At 42.0% G+C, this 25,975-nt stretch overlaps 1 protein-coding gene across 2 annotated transcripts in view; it reads left to right on the top strand.

Moving 5' to 3' along the window:
- The window catches only part of LOC308294749 (neural-cadherin-like), a 209,214-nt gene that overhangs the window by 77,235 nt on the left and 106,004 nt on the right, over nt 1-25,975 (top strand). For both annotated transcript variants that reach the window (XM_080737570.1, XM_080737571.1), the window contains exons 11-15: nt 9,522-9,689; nt 12,932-13,181; nt 14,589-14,716; nt 16,645-16,831; nt 20,629-20,772. In XM_080737570.1, the coding sequence (XP_080593696.1) occupies nt 9,522-9,689; nt 12,932-13,181; nt 14,589-14,716; nt 16,645-16,831; nt 20,629-20,772 (877 nt within the window). The remainder of the gene's footprint in view (nt 1-9,521; nt 9,690-12,931; nt 13,182-14,588; nt 14,717-16,644; nt 16,832-20,628; nt 20,773-25,975) is intronic.

Genomic DNA, 25,975 nt, shown 5'->3' on the forward strand with positions numbered 1-25,975 from the left:
GCATAAATACGGCAGCGGCCTAACACTTACAGCATTATATTTTCTATTCAACTGTTTTAACATAATTAATATACACATTTTATTTTATTTTACACATTACCATTTGTGCATTTACCGCATGCAATCACATGCAATCTCGTGGGAAATCGGAGACATTTTACTAAATGCATATTTTCTGCCATTATTTTCTGTCTCTCGAAGAGTTCATTCAGCCTTCTTTTCCCTTCCTCAGTTGGTGTCTTGTGTAAACACTCTACTCCAGCCTCAGAGCACTCCATGGAGGAACACTACACAATGGATATTTATTTGAACCAGAATACACAATACTAGATAATGCAAGATATTAGTTGAATATTAGTTTACTGATCTTAGATACAATATTTTACTCATGAAGAGCCTGGACTTGGCAGATGTGTTCACACACTGTATAGAAAAGGCAGAGAAGCCTGTGGCATATGATTCATTCAAATAATGTATTTTTTCCTTACATCTAATAAAATCTGAGACCCCCCCACACGTGCACACACGCAGTTATGTTTTTCCACAAATGTGAACCAATTAAGCCTTAACTTCTACAACAAATAGCATAAATGGCTCATCTATAAGCCCACAACCAATATTGAATTGAGAACATACAGGCAGACTTGGCAGACATCAAAGCAAGATTTTGTGTAAAATGTTTGAACTAGTTCAAACAGACCCCCCCTCTCCCTTACGCGTGCACACGCACGCACGCACGCACACACACACACACACACACACACACACACACACACACACACACACACACACACACACGCCCGCACACGCTCGTGCGCACACAATCTGTGGGGGCAAGACACAGTAATGGCTAAGATGCATGTTTTGTAATGTTAATCTAAATATGCAAAGAACCAGATTCAGCTTCATTGTCACATCACGGGTTTACAGGTGTAAAACAGTGGGTGAAATTAGTTTTTGTGCCAGCTCCATCATAGTTTTCAAATTATTGTAATGGAGCAAAAAGTACAAATGGAAATACGTAAAGTAAAAGTACATCAAAATTGTGCTAACGTGCAGTACCTGAGTAAATGTACTTGTAGTTGCATTCCACCACTGCCAGCAGGTTGACTCATATGTCAGCCAGAAGGAATGGGATGGAGGGATTGTCACACCTGTAGAGAGACGGTACTCAGCGCTCACCCCAGGCTCTGGCAAGACTAAATCTTTGCTGTCGGGTTAGAAACCTTGTATCTCCCTACAACCATAACCTTTTTTGTTTATCATAAAGTAATGCCCTACTTCATCATGCAAAAGTGTCGCAGAAAAGTCGTGAAAATTGCAGATCTAGAAGCTCACAATGTGTCGCAGACTCGCGGCATGAGCTTCTAGATAAAATCCAGAATCTTATTATATTAAAATGTTTTTAATTTAATAAAAAAAGAACGGTTTTGGACATACAGGGTTTCCACCCAACAGCAACGAAATGTAATCCTTCTGATCACAGCTTGTCACCAAGATCCGATGCTTCGTTCACAATAGCAATGTGTGGGAGTGACGAGCGAGAAGAATATAAGGGAAAATAATAATGGCTTGGCTTATAAAGAACAGGGAGCTGGCTGACAGTTACATTACAAGCAGGAATTGTGTGGAGAAAGAAAGGGACTGGAAATGGGGGAAACAAAAACATGTGATTGATTGATGCTTCACTGCATCATCGGATTGCTGAAAAGAAGTAGAAGCCAACTCAACTTCTTTTGTAGCTTTTGTAGCTTTATTGTCACATCACAGGTTTAAAGAATTAAAAAAAAGTGGGTGAAATTAGTCTTTGTGCAAGTTCTATTGTTTTTGTTATTTCCATAGAAAAAAAATCATACCCAGTGTGAAGTGAGCGGTGCCTTTTATGAGTTAAGCCATTCAGGACTGAGGCCGGGTTTTCTGAAAATGTTCAAGACAGGTTCCCGTCTTGAAAGTTAAAAAACCCCAAAAGGGGGTCCCTCCCAAAATGGGTTAATTTCATTAAGCGTCCCGCGAAGCTTGGCCAATGAGCCAAGTGTGGTATGGACATACATACATACAGACAGACAGACAGACAGACAGAAAGTCAGACAAAGAACGATGTAGGAGCGGTTAGTACCACTGAAAAAAAGTAAGGTGTTTGAGCATAGCAGCAGATACTGTACGTGATAGACTACTATATAGACGTTGGTTAAGGTGCAAGAAAAACACAAAAAACTAAAGTCAGTGCAAAATGTCAGCGTTTGTCGACCGCATAATCCTCATAAGGTAAACCGACACTGGTATTATGAAGAGATGTATATTATCATTAAATAGGACTTTTTATTTCTTGCTGCTTGCCCCTGGTCATTAACGTATTTCCCAGAGTAGACCAGTCAATCAATGCGGACAGGAAACATAAATCCACATTTTCTTTTGCCATTGTTAATGCTAATCCACTGTTAATTTATGTCACAGCAGAGCATATTGTTTTGTTTATCATTAAAAGTAGCGCCACTAGTTCCTGACAAGTCACGTGACGCAGCAAGGCAGCTTGCCTCTCAATGACCGGAGGAGAAAAAAAGGGGGGTGCCGGGGTGATTGACAGCTGTAACAGCCAATCTCCGGGTCCATTCGGGTATCAATGGAACCGCCGATCTCACTGTCAGAGACCTGGGACCCGGGGCATACGGTAGCGGCTCCGACCCAGCTCCGACGTACTTGTGATTGTGAATGGACCTGGCTCGGTGCCGGGTCGGATCCCGGGTAATTTTGGTTCTCTGACCGGGACCGTACCTATGTTCCCCAGGTTCTGTGTTCTCCAGGTTCTATGTTCCCCAATTACCACCTAAACCTAACCTTAACCCTAAACTTAACCTCAGTAAAACTAACGCTGGTGAATGCATATTAACCTGTGGGGAACATAGAACCTGGGGAACATAGGGTGGACCCCCTCTGGCCTAGCCTGACTGCAAGCGTCCAGACTCATCACTACGTTTCACTTCGGGAGAGAGTCTGAAACTGGGGACGGAGATTCTACTTCGCCGGGGGCGGGGTAAAGCCTATTGACGTCACCCACACACACACACACACACACACACACACACACACACACACACACACACACACACACATACACACACACACACACACACACACACACACACGCTTAGAGCCTCCGACGGCGACGTGGCGTGTCATTGCAAAAATACGTTATTTCTCATAACATATTATATGACTGCATGTTTACGTTAGTGCAAAATGGTATTAAAACGTAATGAAACGGCACTATTATATAGTTTATTAAAAGAATTCGAGTCGAGTCTGACTCCGCCATGACAGTTTTCACGGACCAATCAGAGTCCACTAGACTCTCACGTGGGCAGAGGACACCAATCAGAGTCCACTAGTGAATCTCACGTGGGCCTACACTGCTCTGACGTGGGCAGAAGAGCTCTGTTTGGAGGGGGCTGGGACCGGAGCAGCCAAACCACGTGCCCCAAGCATACAACCCTGATTGGCCCATTCAATGCGCCCGCTCTTTGGGCGCGCTTGAAATAGATTAAAATATCTCCGGGTTCAGTCCACACTACACACCACCCACCAGCAGGGGGTGGTGATGTGCGGACTGAAGTATCAGGCTACCTCTGGCCTACCCGAAGACCTCTACTGTGGGTCCAAAGAAGTCTAAGACCAGCCTGACGACAGGCGGTGCTCATGCCTTGCTATTGCTCATGCCTAGCTTTGGTTCCGTTGAAAATGGCTCATTCCCAGCAGGACAACCAGGCAGTTGTCTGGGGGTCCCCACCACTAAGGGCAGCACGAAGGCCAACAAACTTTACCCCTGTGGCAAACACACAGTGACTCAATAGTCAATAGTATGCAGTGGTAACTGGTAACCAACCTTCAAGCCTATATTTGTTATTGTGTTTGTTGCTGAGCTATTTGTGTGTTTATTTGTGTGTATTAAAAAAGTGTGTTTTTTAATCATGCAGGGACATAAACTGCTATTACAGATTATTTTCATTGCACAATATTGAGTGTCTTACTCTCTGCAGTTCAGTTGATTGATAGATTTTTTTGACAAAAGCATACAGTACACATGACCATATAATTTGGAGTGGTTATGTACTGTAAATACTGTTATGTACTGTAAATACCTGGTTTGATACAAAACCAATTAATGACTTGACTCGTTTTGTGACAAAACCTGTCAACGTCACTGGTGGTGTGTACTGTATGCAACATCATGCATCTAATTTTAATATCTCAGTATAATAACAACTATAGTTTGGTAAATACATCAAACATCAATGAATGCTATCCAACAAACAAACCTTGTTTGTTTGCATGATTATTAATTTCACTCTTCACTATTCTGCTTCAAAGAGCATTGTAACATCTATGTTAAAAAGTCCTGAACAAAGAAAGGTAGAATGATTGATCGGGTGAATCAATGAATGAATCGATACATAAAGTCAGCCATTCAGTCACCGTGAATGGAACCGCTCAAGGGACTTCACACAGATTAGAATCTTTGTTTTCTGAATTCAGTCTTTGGAAAATAGTTGTACTTGCTCCAAAATACTAATAGGAATGTCCTAAGAAAGAAAAGAGCAGTCAATAACCCAACTGCCAGGATAGAAAAAATAAATAGGTAGGTGTTGGACACTGTTAAATTCAAACAAGGCACACTATTTGCAATTGAAGCATTTAGCAGATGCTCTTTTCTAGAGTGACAAATGTAAGATCAGAGTAGTAAACAGCACGAACACTAGTCAACAAACAACAGGGTAAATGGTCACGTAAGTAGACTGCAAAGAAAACAATGGAGTGCTACAAAGTCATTTTGATACCAGGTGAGCATTAAACCCAGAGCTATTTGGTTCTGCACAAGAAGAATGCAAAAGTAACGCTTGGTCCAAACACTACTGCATAGTTCCAACACTATTTCATAGTTTCAAACATGACGATAGTTCCCAAACATTACTGTATAGTTTCAAACATGACAGTAATAGGAATAACATTCTTAGCATTGTGGACAAGCAGACAGTATGTCTATCTTGTAACCAAGTATCCAACATACATCTCCACTGTATAACTAGCATCTGTCGGGAATTGATAAAAGAATGAGGGGTGCTAGAGCGTGGAGTCAGAAGAGCTGAGTTTTCACGCAGACAGCAGTGGTTTGAATAGGATGCAGGCAGCAACCAGAAGCCAGCGAAGATGGGAAACACAAAAGGGGGAGATCTGAAAATGTAGGGAGGTTGAACACCAGAAAAGATAAGAGCTGCATGGGTTGACTGCTGGCTGCGAAATGGTTTTGCTTCTCTGGATGTTGTATGTGTAAATCTACACGGTTGAGTGATCGTTGCAATGTAGGTGACAGCTGACCAATAATACACAACAATAAATAAAATGTATAAAAAAGAACTAGCAAACCCCAAATAAAAGTCCAAAATGAACATGCTTCCAGGTTCTTGTACAGTTTTTGATAGAAATGGAAAGACCCTGCAGGTGGCAAGAAGAGAACAGAAGCTCAGATTAAAAGGATGCATACTGGCACCACTGAGCTTTGTAGAGCTTTAGAACACATTGCCCAATGGATAAAACAAACTCACCACAATTCATGCCCATGAATGGGCATGAATTGTTTTTGGTATTTGTTTGGAATATATTTGAGTGAACCACTTTCTGTTTGAGCTTGCATACTGGGCATATGAACAAAATGTTCAGAGAAACTGTGATTATGACATTAAACCATAGACCTACACAACCAAAACAACTACAAGATGCATTTAATTGTCTCCACCAAGCCCAAAGGCATGGCTGAGACTATGTCAGTCCATCCCTTGTGTCCGTCTGTGAACAGCTAATCTCTGGCACCGTTGGCACAATGGCAGCGAAACTGCACACACACTCCCAGAGCAGAACCTCTGCACCACATGTTTCTCACGGGCCTGTTATTGTGCAACAGGAGGCACATTTGTGCAAAACACATTTTTAGACAGTATCCCCATAGATGTTGTCCAAAAATCACGTAAATCAGTACACAGTATCTCTATAGTCATTAAACGAAAACTGGTCTTTCAGATTTCTCATATTCAATCCTGATTGGCTAAGATTGTCTTTCAAAGTTTGCAGAGGTGCTCTGTTTTGAACAAAATGACTCAAATCATGAAGTGTGTGACGATTTCCGATTTACAGTGAAACTGTGTACGCACATTTCCCACTGAGGAAGAAATGCCACTTGGAAATGTTCAAATCAGCCTCATGGTGACGCTTTAACAGGCAGAGTCTGGCCTGCATTTTTCTAATCTGCCTTTTATAACGCCACCAGGAGGTCGAATTATGTGAAACATTGTTTTTATATTAGTCCTTCACATTTTATCTAAATATCACACAAATCGGTACACATTATATTTTTGGTCATGTGATGTTGATGGATCAGTCAGATTTTTCATATTCTATCTTCGTTTGGCTAAGATTGACATCTATTTACTGTACACACCTCGATGATCACTCATACCAAACAATGCACACCCACAACCAACAACTCGACTGGCGGAGACCTGTGCTCGGAAGAGCACTGCTTCTAGTTAAAAATGGGATCAACCCCCACTGAAATGTAAAGTTTTACTGATAAAGTTGTTTCCACATTGGCAAGATTAATCATGATCCCCTTGATCAAAATAGAATCAGATCAAGGGCGCAAATCCATGATTTGAGATTTGCGCCCTTGAATCAGATATGTATGTATATATACCGTATATATATATTTATATGCACTGCAATCCTTTCATGAGTCTCACAAAGCATAGAATCTGTAAAAAAGAACATTCTCCCGTCCCAAGACTCCTTTTTTAGTTTTTGTTTCAAGCTCGCCTTGCAGAAATCCCAAAACAATTCTCTGAGTGGGATACAATTATTTCCAGGTTCATTTGGAGAGAGTCAGATTTAAAACCTTGCACGTCCCAAAGGAGGAAGGCGGTATATGTATCAGAGCAGGGACTTTTTCTTTGTCCTATTCCCTCCAGCTTTCTGGCCATTTTCACACCCACTCCCACTGTCCCACAGTGCTTTCATCAATCGTACCACCTGCAATTTATTCTTGACCACCCGCTTGGGCCTACAGCAAAGTTTAAGCACCATCTGGTCCTGAAGTATTATACCCAAATACTAACAGAAACTCAGAATGAGAGAGAGAGAGAGAGAGAGAGAAGAGAGAGAGAGAGAGAGAGAGAGAGATGACGAGAGATGAGAGAGAGAGAGAGAGAGAGAGAGAGAGAGAGAGAGAGAGAGAGAGAGAGAGAGAGAGAGAGAGAGAGAGAGAGAGGTGCTATTACAGCACAGTGGACTGTAGGTTGTAGTAATTGCGACTGTAGGTCGCAGTTTAGTATGAGAAACGGCACGTCTATGTCTGTGTACGCTTTTTTACGGTCTATGGTTTGGCACTCTGACATCATGCTCTGACATCACTGTGATGTCAGGGGAACCACACTAATATGGAGATCCCTGATGTCATCAATATCAAGCCCATATCTAACAGGACTTCATATGGGAATGCCCATATTTGGAGGAAGACAGCCCATATCTGTGTGGCTGGTTCTACAGACAGTGATCTCCATATATGGGCATAAAAAGGGATTGTATGTATGATGTCAGATGTCATAGACGTCATAGGACCTTCACATAACGAATAACTGAGTAGCATGAATAACTGCAGGTGCTTAGCATGTGTGGGGTCTCACAGCATCTCTATATACGGTACATGGATCTCCATATATGGGTAACTGGTCCGATATACATCACTGGCCAGATGGCCAAGACATGGCACGGTTTGGGCCAAGTCGCTTGTCGCCCTTAAGCTTCTTACTGGTAAATACATGTATATAACTACAGTACTGATATGAGCTTGTATATCTGCTATTTTTCAATAGCTAAAGTATAAAATAATTAAGCCCCTCCACCATGGGCCCTAGTAACTCAGTCCCACTTTCCCCCCCTTGTGACACCCCTGGCTGGGGACCCCCTTGAACCTCCTAAAGGACATCTTGGGGTACCGGACCCACTTTGAGAAGCACTGATTTAATGAATTGACTTGACATTTGGAGCATAACAAGCTCTTCCTCAGACTTTCTCTAGAAGTCTATTATTATCTAGAGAAGCTATTATTAGATCTTACTGCTTTGATCTACAATGCCCAATTAGAAGACATTTCTGGTCAGACTTACACACAGATCATTGGAAGGCATTATATGACAATGCCTTTCCTGTTGTGCACGTTTATTTTAGGGAAAGTTGACTTTCATCCAGGGCACTTCAACAAATATTTGGTGTACTGATGATTTGTCCCTTTGACTACAAATGAAATTGGGTTTCTTGTGTACAACAGTCATGGCTACCCATTGGGGAGTCCTTGTTGTTTTTTGTTTTGTTTTTTTATAATCTGACAAACAGTTCTACTTTCTAAAGGAAAGGTTGCTTAAAATGTAGATAGCGTAGTTTAGGATTGTCTTTCAGCATGCCAATAGATCATTCCTCCTTTCAGAATCTTTTATAAGATGCATAGACTATTGTTAAAAAAGGATAAATAGTTAAGGGTTTGAAGTTTTCTAATTATCTCTCTGCTATCTCTTTGTAGTTCTTCAGAACTATCCTCGAAATAAATAATACGAAAAGAAAGAAGTACAGTATAGTTTTTTATTTGATTTATTATTGAATGTTGTGCTACAGTAATACAATTGTTTGATGCAATTATTTGCTTGGATAGCATATTTCAGTTGATAGATGAAAGGTTAAGTCTCAGTAATTGAATGCTGACATTAACAGTTAGCAAAGAGTATTAGTATGAGTCACTCACATTAGGCTTTAGTGTGTGACTGGAGTTTTAATATCAAGTTTCTTTTAAGAAAACTTTAAAGAAACTTGAAAGGGGTAAAGAAATAACACAGACTTGTATGGGTGTGTTGTGAATGCTAGATGTTCTACATCACCTGAATTCCAGATCAAAATACTGTTTCTCAATAAAAGCTCAATGTCCCAGCGGCTCTATTATAGCTATAGCAAAGCATTTTCCTCAGGTCAGGCATTGCAAAACATGTGCCTGTATTGCTGTATGACAAGCATGTCTTCATAAACTTTTAAGACCACACTTTTATTGTTGTTATCGCAAGGAAAGAGAAGGGTGTGTCTGCACGCAGTGTGCAGGTGCTTACTGAACGGCCCATCAATGGGAATGCCTTTGTACTGTATGGGAACACTTACGAGCAGGCTTTGTCCCTCGTATGTCAGGGATGGTGGGGATTGCTTGGTTTGCTCCTCCCCTCAACAGCTCATGTATGGTTTGTTGTCACGCGAGGCCATCGGTCACTTGGCTTGGAATACATCTTTCCACAATCTGTTTCCTTCTTTTTTTTAAGCGGTGCTATCCACTCCTACATCCTACAACCCCCCCCCCCCTGTGAATTATTTTGCGGACCCCCTGGGGACCCCACTTTGAGAACCCACTTTAGGAACTAATAGCTTGTGCCGTTTCTTTGCAGAGGACCTACATCACCAGGGACATCATCGCCACAGACGGGGGAAACCGCAGCACGTCTGTGGAGCTGGCGGTCACCATCACCAACGTCAAGAACCAGCCGCCTCAGTGGGAGAGAGAGAGCTACCATGTGGTCATCGCTGAGAACACCGCCAGAGACACACCCATAGCGGTACGATACACTTTATACTGTATACAGAATAAATGTATACAGAGTATCTGCACATGTTTCTAAAGTGACAATTTAACCTTCTAAGAGCCTTTTAATTAAAATGTAAAATAAAATACAATAATGAATACATTAATAAATAATGAATACATTAAAATAAGTAATCAAAACAGTCAAACTCTGTCCAAATTGCCAAGTAAGACATTTTTGAAAATAGCACATCTACCGTATATTTATCTGTGGAAGCGAGTCAAACAGAATGTAATGCCTCGGCTCTATTTTGGGGGGTTGTGGTGGAATTCAGATCAATCAAATCATCATGAGAAAATGAGGAGACAAGACAATTATATTAGGTGGTGGTGTGGTCAAGTTTATATAACATGATATCATGGACAGAAGTACAATTAACACTCTGGTCAGTGGTAAAAGAGTTCTGCCAAGAAGAATGGTCAAACACTAGAGTTATACTGTGTGGCTTCAAGGCCTCTGGAACGAGCTGTACCATAACAAGATAGGCTTTACCAAAACAATAGTTACTGAGGCCTACTGAAGACTTCTCGACTCCTAACTATCTAACTAGGTATTAGTATCATCATACAGACCTAGATATTAATATAATCAATGAATACATGATCCTCTCTATAACGTCATACATAATCAATCATGATAAACTCTAATCTACTGCAGGGTCATGGCCTGAAAAGGTTGAGAACCACTGCAATACTACAATGTAGAAATGCACTAGTCCTTTATTAAAATAAATCCTTGTGTGAAGTTTAAAATTATGTTTTTATGTGGCCACACCAACCAGTTAATTAAGTATGCCTGGTTGTCAGGTGGGTGGTGAACCAGCTGAAATTAGCCACACCTACAATGGTAAAAGGGAAGGGAATGATTCTATGATGACATTAACTCAGTGTTTTTCAGCTGGGCCTTTTGATTCAGGAAGTAACTAACAATACACAGGGAAGACATTTTTTGCATTATAACCACACCTGTGGGTCTATTACAGTAATGATAACTCCATAGACACTTACAAAACAGAAAAAAAGTGCAAAACTATGGCACCACCTCTTTCAAAGTACCAAATGTAACTCTTTATGCAGAATGTCATGACATTTTTGTCAAAATGTTTCAAAAATGTTTCCTCCACCGCTTTGTGGTGCATGCGTGTGTGCTATAATGTTTGAGCTGTGTTACAGTCACTGCATGTTGTCTTTGTGCTCAAAGTACTGTACACGTTAGAAGCATTCTGTTCCAATCTTAACATTCAAAACGTGACCCGTGTACAAATGCAGTTTTATGGCCGTCAGATTTTTTTTAAGACTATGATCATCCATCCTGTATATGGCCATTTCAGACCATCTGAAGTGGTATGTACATCAACATCAACAACAACTTAAATCCTCAAATGGAATCGCACGCTCTGTGCTTTATGTCAGCACTGTCTTTTTTCAGTTTTTTCCACAGATTATAAAAGTGTAGATTGTAAATCGTGCAGATGGTTGTGTCATACATTGACAACTGAAAATAGTTGAAGATGTACTTATTTAAAGTGAGAAAAAAACTGTCAAGGACAATGTTTTTTCTCACAACTTTCAGAGCTAGTTAATGGGTGTGAACATTAGTTGGTTAAATCCAACCCTAACCACTCCCCCTAACCTAATTACTGTAGATAACCCTCAGGAAATGTATATTGTATGTTTAAATACATGCGCATAAACATGTGCATAATGAAGTACCCTTGAACCTTGATGTTTCTGACATAATCAGCTAAAATATTGCACAATTGTCATGTGACAAAGGATAGACAAATGACACAAATTCTTTGTTATGTACGTGCATACAATGTGCTTTTCAAAGACAATACAACAAGTTCAAGTTATTCTAATGTAGAGACGGCCGATTTATTTTCTCATACTGTACATCTAATCTGACCGCAGCCCCCTAGGGCAGGGGTTTTCAAAGTGGGTGACAGGGCACCCTGGGGTGCCGTGACAGCAGTCCAGGGGTGCCGCAAGATCATTTGATAATATTTGGAATTTATTTGGACACTTGAAAAAATATTTAGTATCATTTTAAACTTGAAGTACAAAGTTATTTTCAGTCAGTTCTTACCAAAATGGCTATTATCTGAACGTTTTCCTCGCAACATAATCACTAAAATATCGTCACTGTCGGGCAGAAACCTTGTATCTCCAAGTTTCAAATGTTTACGTCTTTTGGTAAAGCATAGCCCTACTTCATCATACGAGACCGTCGCACAAATTACAAAACTAGTGAAAACAGCCGATCTACAAGCACACAACGCCTCGCATCGCAATGTAGGGGTGCCTCGGATTAAAAAGATATTTATGGAGTGCCCTGAGACAAAAAGGTTTGGGAACCCCTGCCCTAGAGGACGAGACCGGTACATTAACGTCTATTATTCTTCCATATTAACGCTTGAGATGACTTGTGGTGCAATCTGTCGCTCTCTGCACAGCATGGCTTTAAACTAGAGGGAAAGCAGATGGCGCTCATGTACGGTAGATTTTTTGGCAAGGACATACTAGCACCGTCGGCTATTTAGAAGAGGATAATGAGCTCCCAGTTGACACGGTCTGATTTTCAGTTCAGTTGTACTTAACGGTCTGGCTCGGCTTCAGTCAAGAAGGTCAACTCTGCTTAGCCTTAATTCTGATCTTTTCTTGGAGACTAAATGAAAACGATCTTACTCAAACATCTCCTGTAGCGCTTGGTTCTCAACATGGGGTCCGACATCACCCCGGGGGTCCTTGAAGAGGTTTCCAGGGGGTCCCCGGCTAAATAGTTGATGTAGAGGAAGAATAGAAATCAAATTATTATTATTATTATTATTATTTAAGTTAAAGGTGATGAAAATGATTTTAAAGTGTTATTATAGTTCTCCATTACGTAATAATTTAGTCTTGTTGCAGGGTCTCCCCTTCTCTCCATGCAGCCTTTAGTAAACAGGGGATAAAAAATCAGATCGGGACAAAAATGTCACCCAATTCAGGAGAGAGAACTCATACAGGATAAAGGATAAACAACTAAAATTGAAAGTGATTAAAATGTGAGTAAAAAAAAAAGTCTTCTCGCTTCTGATTGGATGAATTTGGAATTACGACAAAAACAAAACAAAAAAATCTCCATGAATTCAAGTCTTCATGGGGTGTGTAATTTTTTGGGTTAACTACTCCTTTAAGAAAATAATAACCGAGCGACATTGTGGCCTCTTTCAGACGATCAAAGCCACCTCTCAGCTGGGGGACCCCAGAGTCACCTACAACCTGGAGGACGGCATGGTCCCAGAGACCAACATGCCGGTCCGCTTCTACCTGTCCCCCAACCGGGACGACGGCTCCGCCTCCATCCTGGTGTCCGAGCCGCTGGACTACGAGACCACGCCCTTTTTCTCGCTGCGGGTTCGGGCTCAGAATGTGGCGGCGGTCCCGCTGGCCGCGTTCACCACCGTTTACGTCAACGTTACAGGTAGGCAGTACGTTCACCACCGTTTACGTCAACGTTACAGGTAGGCAGTGGTGGGAAAGCCTAAGTAAAAGTATCAATACTGCAATGAAGAAACACTCTGTTAACAAGTAAAATTCCAGTAATCAAAATTTACTTGAGTATAACTGCAAATGTATTGGCAGTAAAAGCACTCATTATGCTGAATGTCCCGTTCCACGAGTTATCTTAAAAAAATGTATATATATTTTGAAAATAGCAGATCTACAAGTTCACAATGCATCACATTATGAGCTTGTTGATCGGCTATTTACAAATAGCCAAAGTTACTAGTAAGACGCCTCAGGGCGACATGCGACCTCGCGGTGCGTGTCATCGTTCCGACACGCATTACTCCGAAGTTGCGTTCCTCCGACTCTCCCCATTACTAACCCTATCGCTAACCCTAACCCTAACCACACACGTAGCCACGTAGTCGGAGTAGTGAGACGTAGGACTGACGTGTGCCCCCTGGGTATCTCTTGTGGGAGACCAAACATCTGCCGGTCATTCAACAGGGCTGGGGAGGTATAGGATAGGGCAGGGTTCCCCAATAGGCGGCCCGCGGGGGTCTACTGTCTGGCCCCCACCAACCCCAGTAATAATGGTGGTATAAGAGGAGCAACAACACTAGTATATCGTTGTTGTCGGTTGGAAAACCTGTATCTCAAAATGTGTACGTTCTTTCGCAAAGTAAAGCTCTGCTTCATCAAACAAGGCCGTTGCACAAAAGTAGTGAAAACAGCAGATCTACAAGCACACAACGCCTCGCACCCGCGAGGCGTTGTGTGCTTGTACACGTTGTGTGCTTGTACACGTTGTGTGCTTGTACACGTTGTGTGCTCGGCTGTTTTCACTAGTTTAAATCATTTTTAAAATGATAAATGCAAAACGAACGGTTTTGGACATACAAGATTTTCACCCGACAACGACCATATCTGAACCGTCGCTGAAGTAGTGGGAACGCCACCGTCGCCCCCTGCAATGTCGTGGCCCTCGGCTTGGTATCCTAGACATAATTTGGCCCTTGGGGAAAACTAATTGGGGAACCCTGGGATAGGGCATAGCAGTGGCGGCCATTTTGGGATCAAAAGCCTATTCATTTCTGCCAAAGAGGTTTCCGAAAATATTTATATTCATTATTTTAAGCTTGGAACCAAGCCATCCAGGCTCCTGGTGAACCATGAGCATAAAACATTTGATTATGTGTAAAAAATGGATTTGAATATTTAATTATATGATATACTATATTTGAGAAATACCCTTTGTTTTGCGGTTTTCAAATATTTTTCAACTATAGATTGGTTAAAATAAATAGGAGTCACAAATGAGTGGCAGCTTTAAGGTTTGTGTTTGTGGTGGTATAATATTTCTTTGTCTCTTCCCTATAAGACGTCAATGACAACGTGCCGTTTTTCACGTCTTCTATCTACGAGGCTTCAGTGACCGAGGGAGCTCAGATTGGTACCGTTGTCCTCCACGTTTCTGCTCATGATAAGGACCTGGGTCTTAATGGACAGGTTTGTACTGTGGTGTGTTTGTGTGTCTACACATAGACACTGCATGATCTGCATCTGAGATCAGTGTGTAAACGGCAGTATGCAAATAACCTTTCATCATCTAAACCACATAAGCCTTATATACTATATATATAATAAAAATCACACCCGTGTGAACTGAGCGGTGGTGGTGGGGGGGGGGGGGGGGGTGCCTGTGTGTGTGTGTGTGTATTGCAGTTGATGCTCAACCTCTCTGGTCACTCAGGCTACACATTCCTCAGGCTACACATTCCTCAGGCTACACATTCCTCAGGCTACATACAGACAGACACACACACACACACACACACACACACACACACGGCCACGCAATGGAGACGGTGTGACCACCGCTCAAAAATAGCAATTACAGCAGATCTACAAGGTAACAATGCATTGCATCGCAATACGTTTTGAGCTTGTTAATTAGTTACTTTTTCCACTTTTAACCCTTAAGTTCTGTTCATATTCACTTCACCTTCGTTCTGTTCGCGGGTCATTTTGACCCGGGGGATATTTGGTTTATTAAATTTTAACTTAACAAATCATCATCATACATTGACTTTGTATTAATTCCAAACAATTCATATGATATATGGTAAATGTTTGCATTTATGCTTTGCTATATCACATTAAACACTGAAAGAGCTAGGCGTTTTTACTGATAGCTGAAATTCATGTCAAATAAGAGCATGTTAATGTGTATTTTCAGACATTAAACCACTTAAACCGTCAATACATAGTAAGCCTGACTTATCACTCTGTACTTTGACTGCTTTGTCTGCTTTGTCTGCTCTTTTTCCCCTCTACATCTCTTTGCCGAAAATAGCCGATCTACAAGCTCTCGAGCTTGTATTTCCCCTCAGAATTCTAGTTCAAGTGCTTAATGTAAAAAAAGAATATCCAATCACACAAAGATTTGGCGTCCCCCTCCTCTAGTAACTCTGAGGACCCCCTAGGGGTCCCGGGCCCCTTGTTGAAGACCCCTGAGTTAGATGATCATTCCATGGATGCTACTAGTATGTGGAAGCTGGTGATTCACAGTTATCATACTGGATATGGTCGTTTTGGGAGCCGTGCCATGGCATCTGTGTGATGGCTTATTGATCTGGCACGGAGAGAAGCCAGAACAATGACAAAATGAAAGAAAGGCTTTCATTTTCCCAGCTTCTGCTAGATTATTGCCTGGAAATACCTTTTTTTCAACCACTTAAGCCCTAGATGCGTTGCGTATTTGACCCGAGTCCCCCAGGACTCTATACTAGGCACCCTCCTGTTCTTGCACTACACTAAATATCTTTGTGTACATTTTCATGCTATATGCATAAATGCTCATATCTTTGATATTTCTTTTGACCAGTTTCTTTCCTGTGTTTTAATCTTTGTTCTTCCTCTCTCTGCCCCCCCCCCCCTTCCTTTCCTGAAAACTATAAGCTTGCATGAAAAATAATTTCACCCACTTCTTTACTCATGTAAACCCGTGATGTTACAATGAAGTCTGATTCTACAAGCTTGTAACTCAGCTATTTTCAACTCTATGTCCGGCCCACAGATATATACTACAGTAGTATAGAGCAGTAGTTCCCAAACTTTTCAGGTCGAGACCCAAAATAGAATTTAGACGTTTGCCCGGGACCCAATGTAGATCGGCTATTTCCACTACTTCCTATGACTTTAAAAAATCATTATATATATATTTTTTTTTTATTCATGAAAATCTTACATTTTTGGGGAATGTTTTTTGAAAATGTTATGATAAAATGTAGGAAACGATTAAGATTAATGGACCCATAAAAATGTGTCCGCCACCCACAGATGGGTCCTGACCCAGTGTTTTGGAACCACTGGTATAGAGCCCTGAGAGTCTCCGCTCAACCATATGGGGTTTAAGTCTCTAATGTGCTCCACAGATCACATACTCGCTCCTGAGCGACAGCAGCGGGGACCACCAGCTGTTCCGCATTGACCCAGAGTTCGGCACCATCCACACGGAGGCGGTGTTTGACCGCGAGGCCCGCAGCTCCTATTTGCTGGAGGTACAGTCAGAGGACGGCCAGGAGTCGGCCCGTCCCGGCAAGAATAAACAACCCAACTCAGGTTAGAACTGGTCGTTTTATACATACCTCCACTGCATAGAAAGGTAGACGCCTCCTTCGGCTCTGGTGCATATGCATCGGGGGACCGAGGGAATCCATGTGCATCGCTTCCACGTGCGTCACGCAGGCCAATTAGAGGCAGGTGGGGGTGGGTCTTTTCGTATGCAGCCTGTAAAAACAGCTGAGCAGTGCAACATCAGGAACTGGATGGCAACATGCCAATAAAGCTCTGTTAAATAGAGACACACGGGCTCCTACAAATTCATGCCCCCTATTGTGACAGCGGCCCCACTTCGGGTAAGGGAGAATGGTGTGCAGCTGTCAATGAGAGGCATCGTAAAATACAGTAATTTCACTGGTTGAATATGGAGGTTGTAGGGATTTTATTTGTGTTCTAATAATGTGTCCCATTTGTTTGATTTTCCTTTTTAATGTGATATAAGTGCCATTGCAAATGCGACCCACAACCCACAACATACTATAATATACTTCAACAGTGAGTCAAAAGTGCTAGCTTTGGAATGGTACACACGTCATGGACGCATCCATTGAGGTTTTCGAAACCCAGATACACTTGTCTCTCATGTATAATTAGGCTATTTATTTTGGGAAATTAACGCATCTTGCTTCTTGCAAGTAATGTTTTGATGAATTCTAACCTGGAGAATTCACTCTGTAGATATTCTCGTAAATGCATAGCAGTAAAGACAGTGATGTCACTGAAAAGCGACAGGTTCTCTGTCTGCTCTGTCCCCTCTACTCTGTTAACATTATGGGTAATCCGTTCAAGTGGCAAATTAATGTGACACACATCATTTATTGAGAAAACAAGAAGATATGTTGGTAGAGTCAGTCCATACATTTGGAAATATATTTTTATTTAAATCAACATAGTCTTCAGGTCATGTAGGATTATTTTAATAGTAGGCTAACCACAATTGAATTCAATGACTTTCTATGGGCTGGCTTGCAGTACACCATTCTCCCTTACCCGAAGTGGGGCCGCTGTCTCAATTGTGGGCGTGAATTTGTAGGCGCCCGTGTGTCTCTATTGAATTGATAAGTCACGGAAAAGACGCGCTGTGATTGGCCAGTAGTCACTTGACTGGCAGCGGTCCCTTGTTTTTTCCCGGACGTCCGGACTCCAGTTGTTACACATCGCTCCAATGAACTGCAGAGGCGGATGAGGTATCTAGTGTTTTATAGCTATGGGTTCATACCATCCGGCTTTGTGGAGCGTCTACACACAAACGCTATTTCGTTCAGGGGCGGGTGGGGCGGGTGATATTAGACATCGCACCTACTGCTACGGTCTGGGGCGGCACCTGTCAGCATGGATTGTTAGGCGGGAGGAGTAGGACTGGCAGGTGAGCCAGTAGCATACAACAGCAGTGACAACATGCAACAATGTGTGTGGGGACTGGGGAGGATTCAATTGGCATAATAACTACATTGGGGAGTAAAAGGGCAAAAAAATGTGTCCAAAACCATTACTGTTCAGGAAATGGGGGAAAGAAGAACCCGTGTTCCAATGGATCCAACATAGTTATTATTTATTTACTAGCTCTGTTCATTGGTTAAATATTTATAAAACTCACAGGCAGACTTAACCACTTTGAACCCGGCGCCATTGTGGTGAAAATTACAAATTATTTAAAGGAACAATTGGGGAAATAAGTGAGATATTGGACTATTTCCAGTGAAGAGATGTTGGTGTGGACGGCAAAAAGAATGGGCGCTAGTGAAGACCCCTCGGGGACTCCGGTCAAGCTTTTAAGTGGTTTAGATTTACTTCATCAGTCTCCCATTTTAATTGTAATTATAATTATTATTCCAAAAGATATTTTATTTTAGTCGACTTTGAGGTGACCTGGAGATGCAATGTCTTCATTCACAGCGAGTAGCATTGTTCTTTTCTCTCGGTCCCCACGGGCAGTGCAGAGAACCGAATACATGCAAGGATTTCTTGGTCTGTGCGCAGCGTTTAAAACAGTCATCACATTACATTGGTTTTGCACCCAGGGATAGACTTTGAAAAGTGAATCTTAATTTGATTCATTCCACGACCATGACCAAACAGCATAGCTCTGCCACGGATTCCCACAACAAGCCCTTTATGCGTTTCCACCGTAAATTTCCTTCAGCCATCAGGGTCCATGCGTTTGCCTATCGCACGCTCATTGTGACATGTCGGTCGTGTTAACCCATTCAGAACGGATACACATTTTGTGTATCATTATTTTATGCTTTAACTATTGAAAAATAGCAGATATACAAGCTCACAGCGCGGCACCGAGTGCCGCGCTGCGAGCTTGTATATCTGCTATTTTTGAAAAATCGATTTTGACCCGATTCTATAAGTGTCTTTTGAATCCTTCTAAGGTTTTTTGAAAAACCTATGTTTCTATGTCAGCGATCTGGCTCGCCATCGTCAAAGAAAAGGTCCTTTTCACTTAAATGGAGCTCAGTTAGTCCGTTCTTGAGAGACGACTATGTCAGTGGTTCTCAAACCTTTTCATGTGAAGGACCCCCAAAATGATATTTATTTGGCCACGGACCCCCATCTCAAAATATTTTGTTCCAGGGACCACCCAGAAGCAAAATATGAGTTACAAACGTTTGCTTTGAAAATACATAATATTCAAAGATTTGCACACATCTTCACGACTTTTTACAAAAATAGCAGATCTACAAGCTCGCAGCGCGGCACTCGGTGCCGCGCTGTGAGCTTGTATATCTGCTATTTTCCACTGGTTAAAGCATTCAATAATTCTAGGCCTAAATGGGTTTTTAAAAGCCTCTGGCCAGATCTAGGGTGACGTAATGGGATGTTTGTATTCACACTTTGCCCCTCAGCGGGTGTTTGTGAAGGGAGGGTATTAGGGGTTACGGTATAGCGTTACGGTAGCGTTCCATAGCGGCAAAGCCTCTTCTCCTGGGATAGCCGGGGCTGCTTAGCATTTGCAATGAGCCTTGGCTTCGCCTTGTTCCACGTACCGGTATCTTCCACTGCAGACGGGCTCATCTCCTCTGCAAACATTACCTGTCTCTGCGCTTTTGCCCCTGGGACACGCCAATAAGGCGGGGAAATGGGGAGAGAAGCGAAAATTGAGCCGTATTTTGCACATTCAACCATTCCGTGTTACTACAGTGACTCCAAATTAGCTCTTTGAGCCAAAAAAACATATTTTCTCCAGCTAAAGAAACACATAGCGTAACGAGGGAATCCATAACACATAAAAACCAGTCAACTCATACATATTTAACCTTCTGAGTGGCTCTTTGTCTACTTTATAGCAAAAAAGCAGCTTGTTAAAGAGCCGTAGCTCCATTACTGCTGTTCTTGGCACCAAAAAAATGGTTCTCCATGCTAAAACAATAAAAAGCGTACCCCAAAAAAAATGAATAATTTATGTAATTTACAGCACCTCTTGCGAATAATTCTATTCCTGATTTCCATGCCAATGAGACATATTGCGTCAGGTTAAGTGCATCTTCCCACTGACGAGTGACAATGGATCTGGGTGTTCGCGAACAGATGGGAAGGGTGCGTGTGTCGTGTGCGTGTATGTGTACGTGTGTGCGTGTGTGCGTGTGTGTGTGTGCGTGTGTGCGTGTGTGCGTGTGTGCGTGCGTGCGTGCGTGCGTGCGTGCGTGCGTGCGTGCGTGCGTGCGTGCGTGCGTGCTTGCGTGCGTGCGTGCGTGCGTGTGTGTGTGTGTGAGAGCGTGCGTGCGTGTGTGCGTGCGTGTGTGTGTATCTAGATGTCACATTTGTGTGCTGTGCTGTCATTCGTGCAGACACAGCATATGTGCGGGTCTTCATCAGCGACGTCAACGACAACAAGCCGGTGTTCGCTCAGCGGCTGTATGAGGTCGGCGTGGACGAGAATGCAGATGTGGGCATGACGGTCGTCACCGTCAGCGCTAACGACGAGGATGAAGGTACATGAGCCTGCTGATGACGCTACAGAATACCAAGGAGCCTCTTGCTCACATGTTGGGCCCTGCCAGGGAAGGAGAACCTAATAGGGCTGCTATAGGCAATATGCAAAGGCGGGTGCAAAGGGTGCACTTGCACCCCCTGTCCGCCAGGGGGGTTGAAAAACTTCATAAAGTCATTGCAAGCTTCCACAACGGCAACACATTTCCAGTGGTGGAAAAAGTACTTGAATTTCTTGAAGTGAAAGTACTTATTATAAAAGTTATAATATGTTTTATGATATTATAATTTATATCTGCAAAGTAAGTAGTAACCACAGTTTTAAGATAAATAGTTGAGTAAAAATACAATATTTGGATCCGAGATGTAATGGAGTAGATAGATCCTGGAAAATTGGACATAGGCTTCTCAAGTAAAGTACAAATACCTACAAGTGCAGTCAGTACTATATAGTGTTACAATTAGGTAAAAAAGAAACCTTAGAAACCTGTTAAAACAACAGGATAAACCGTACAAAACCCGAAGATTTCCGCACGCGCTTGCGAAGTGCATGAGGAAACCAGCCTGTCTTGCACCCCTTGCTAGAAGAGGCTAGAATCGCCTATGGCCAGGGGTGAGATGCCGTAGGAGCGCAGAGGTACGACGTCCCCATTCTTTTCAAGCTACACGCACGTGCCCCCCACATGCACGCGTGCATGCGCGCCGTCAAGATGTGTGACGGCGTGGTCCACGCTTCATTTATTGAGCAGTGGTGGCTGAGTGGTTAGTGTCCACACCTAGGACTCCGGAGGCCCCAGAGGTCGCAGGTACGATTCCCCACTCCAGCTACCACTGCTCCCCTTCCCCCTTGCGCTCCTTGTGGGCATCACTGGGTTGAGTTCAGCTGGGTTAAAGCTGATAAAAAAAAGCAGCTGGGTTGGGCTGCGATATCTGAATTTCCCCCGCGGGAGGAGTAGGTATTCATTATCATTATTTATTATCATCATTCATTCCCCCTACTGGCTGCTTTGCATAACAATACGGGCAAGCAGGCCTCACCTCCGTCCTCAGTATACACTGTATAAAAATTAAAAAAAGTAGCAGATCCACTGCTACTTTTGCTATTTTCCTTATTTGAATCCAAAAAAGTAACAGTTTTGGACGTATGAGGTTTGCACCCGACAGCGACAATGTCAACTATCACACAATGCTTTTGAACAAATAGCCTGATATCTATATTGTGGCGATAATCTCATATTGTGGTGCTAATATAAATTTTCATTTCAGCTTTTCAAAAAGTGACCAAAAGCGAAACTAGCTGATTCACAAGCTCACATCAGCTTGTCTATTTTCTGTACTGTATTTATGAAAATGTTTTGCCATTTATGAAGGTTATGACTATACCAGGAATAGTCAACACTTTTTCCATATCATGATAAAATGTATATACAAATACCCAGATCTGGTCTCATGTCGCGATGGACAATGTAAAATTCTTTACACCTCTCTAAAACCTCTAAAAAGTTTCAAGATTTCATATTCCACATCCGTTTCTCTCTCTCTCTCTCTCTCTCTCTCTCTCTCTCTCTCTCTCTCTCTCTCTCTCTCTCTCTCTCTCTCTCTCTCTCTGGGAGTGACACTAGAAAAGGTACTAAATGTCAGTCAATCATTTAGATTTCCCAGCACTGCCACAGTTCAGGAGGCAGGCGGAAGGGGGCATGGGGCGGCAGTGGCTCAGGGGTATAGAGTGGCCTGTAGAGCGGCCGGATGGGAACCACAAGGTTCCCAGTTCAATCCTGGTCTCTCCCAGAGTTAGTGTTCGAAGTGTCCTTGAGTAAAACTTGGAACCCCTAATTGCTCCCGATGTGCAGGTTGGTGCCTTGCATGGTTTCCTCCGCCAACGGTGTATTCTATGAATGTGTGTGTGAATGGGTGAATGTACTGCACAATCTATGTAAAGCCTAGCATAAAAGAGCGCTATATAAATGCACCATTTCCCATTTACAGTATACTGGATAGTGAATACAGTACAGGATAGGAAGAAGTGAAATTGGAAAGTATGAGACAAACGTGGGAGAGGGGGTGGGCAGACACAATTGGAACTGGGACGCTGATAAAAGGATGCTCTCTACTGATTGGATGATGTATTGGATGCATTTAGTTCTTTTTTTTTTCTTTTACTAAAGTTCTGGAGAGACACTGGAGACCCATACTGAACAAACACAGACTGTGATCAGTACAGATCAGCATAATAAGAGCTATAACTTTCTAACAAAAAACTAAAAAAAATTAAACTTTTGTTTTAACAAAAAAAAAAAACATCACTTACTCTTGAGCTTAAATCATGCAGAGCTGAGTGCAGGGTCTAGGAGAGCATCCATGTGCTTATTGCATGATAATGCACACCGTGCATATGTTTGAGAACAGAACAACGCGGTGGGTGGGCCGCGGGCGGGATCTGCGTGATAAAGTACTCGCTCATCCCCTGTACAGCCGTGTGGCCCTACAGTAAGACCACTTCATCAGCCATGGTGGGGGCTGTTAATCAATTCAGAACGGGTACACAGTATTGTGTATCATTATTTTATGCTTTAACTATTGAAAAATAGCAGATATACAAGCTCACAGCGCGGCACCGAGTGCCGCGCTGCGAGCTTGTAGATCTGCTATTTTTGAAAAATCGTGAAAATTTGAATTTTGACCCAAGTCTATAAGTGTCTTTTGAATCCGAAGATTTTTTGAAAAACGTATGTTTCTATGTCAGCAATCTGGCTAGCCATCGTCAAAGAAAAGGTCCTTTTCACTTTAATGGTGGTTCTCAAACCTTTTCATTTGAAGGACCCCCAAAATGATATTTATTTGGCCACGGACCCCCATCTCAAAATATTTTGTTCCAGGGACCCCCCAGAAGCAAAATTTTAGTTAAAATGTTCGCTTTAAAAATACATATATTCAAAGATTTGCACACATTTTCACGACTTTTTCAAAAATAGCAGATCTACAAGCTCGCAGCGCGGCACTCGGTGCCGCGCTGTGAGCTTGTTTATCTGCTATTTTTTCACTGGTTAAAGCATTAAATAATTCTAGGCCTAAATGGGTTTTAATCAAGTATTTATGTTGAGGTGGGGTGAGGCTTAGGCCACACTGCAGAACCAATGATGAATAGCAGTGGAGAAAGCACAACACTAAACTTATACTGTAGCACTTACGCCTGAGAGGCTAAAGAGCCTGATTTATACTTTGCAGAGGTGGGTAGTAATTAGTTGCATTTTGCTCAGTTACATAGTTTAGTAACATTTTGAATTAATTGTACTACTAACCAAAAAAAATGCAGTTTTTATGCAACATACCTTTTACTTTTACTCAAGAACATTGTGAAGAATTTCTATTTATTTTTATTTTACTGTTTTATATGTTTATATTTATATTCATTTAAGGTTAAAATAACACGTTTCCCCAAATGATTTGTCTACCATTTTGTATTATTTGCACATTTGTTTAATTCGCTCAGTGAGACATCAGCCATTTATATATGGACGGGTTTCTGGTCCACGTTACACTGATAGTCGAAGGGTCCTTGGGCAAGACTCTGAACCCCTAATTGCCTCCGGTGAGTAGGTGGTGCCTTGCATGGCTTCCTCCGCCACCGGTGTATGAATGTGTGTGTGAATGGGTGAATGTAATGCACAATCTATGTAAAGCGATTTGGATTAAAAGCGCTATATAAATGCACCATTTACCATTTACTGAACTGGATGCGTGCGCAGGGTCGGTACCAAAATTAGCCAATGAAACCAGCGCTCCCCAAAACAACAGGTTTGGGGATTGGTAGGAATTGATTACATGATACAGTCAGCTGTGCATTTAGTCTCAATGTTTGTAAACAAGAAACCCGTCTGTATATTTATTTTTTATTCCTTGTCCACCATCACTTATCATTTTTTTATTTTAGACATTTCAATTACGTTCTGATTATTTAAACACAGCTCTTGAGTTGCATTTTTCCTAAACTTTCTTACTCTACTCAAATCATTTGCATGACTAACTTTACTTCTACTTCTCATTATTTTGAGGCCATTAAGTAGAAATCAGGCGTAAACTCCATCTGTCTTGTTTTAAAAAAAAAAAAGATCTACCCTGCTGTAAGCCTGTCAGATCCCACAGGGACGTAGGGAGCACTTTGCCTGCTAGGGCTGGCTGTGTTAATAGCACCAGATTAGAGTATTTACACAGGATTGAAGTGACTGCACCCCAAACCGGCGGCCAATTGAAAAGGGTCGACTGTAGATTCCAGGAGATTATTTACTCCCCGTGATAGCCAGATTAGGTGGTCTCCATGGGGACAGCACTGATAAAACATCCAGATATCCACTCCCTCTTTGCTGTAGGGGTGCTGCTCAAACATGTTCATGTCCAGGACTCCTGCAAACATGTTTGAGGTCATTTTAACGTCTACTCTTGTTTTTTTGAGCACCCCAGACCGTTTTTTAACTTGCTTGATGGAATATTTAGATATTTGATATTCATTTTAACTTCCTACAAACCCATTGTAACTTCATAAACTCCATTTTAACCATGATTAATTCATTGAAAACAACCGTCCTTGGTTCTGGTGACTGATATCGTCCTTATGCGTTCAATTACTTTTTCTATTTATTTTTATAAATAGGGGGCAACTTTTTTACAATGAAAAATACAATTGAAAAGAAAAAAAGACATACGTAGGAGCGGTTAGCACCACTCAAAAGAGTCTTATTGTTAGATTAGATTATTAAGTACAGCATTCTACAACTGTCTATGCTGTAAGTGGGGAGAGAGAAACCTATGATCTGAATAGTCATTCTTATATACAGTACATTTTCTCATTGGATTACCTTCTAGCTGGTGAAATTATAGTGAAAGTAACTTTCAACCCGACGCACTTATTTTGGGCAAGTCAGGTAAAAAGATGTTCACATCCATCACATCCTCACAAATAGAAAACGCTCAATAGTGGGCTCGATAAAAACCTGGCTCAATAAGCAGGATCGATAAAGTGCTCATTATCAATAAAAATGTACAAACTGCATCCCTACCCACCAGTGGTCCTCAGCCCACAGGTTGAGAACCACTAGACAACACCCCAAGGACCGTAGCAGAGCACCTGCTTTACGGCTTTGTACACCTCTGCTCTGTTTTTCACTCTTTGTTTAATTAGTGTATAGTGTCTGATTAAGTTTTGCGGTG

The sequence above is a fragment of the Nannobrachium achirus genome (genome assembly GCF_963921795.1).
Source record: "Nannobrachium achirus genome assembly, chromosome: 11".
Lineage (NCBI taxonomy): Eukaryota > Metazoa > Chordata > Actinopteri > Myctophiformes > Myctophidae > Nannobrachium > Nannobrachium achirus.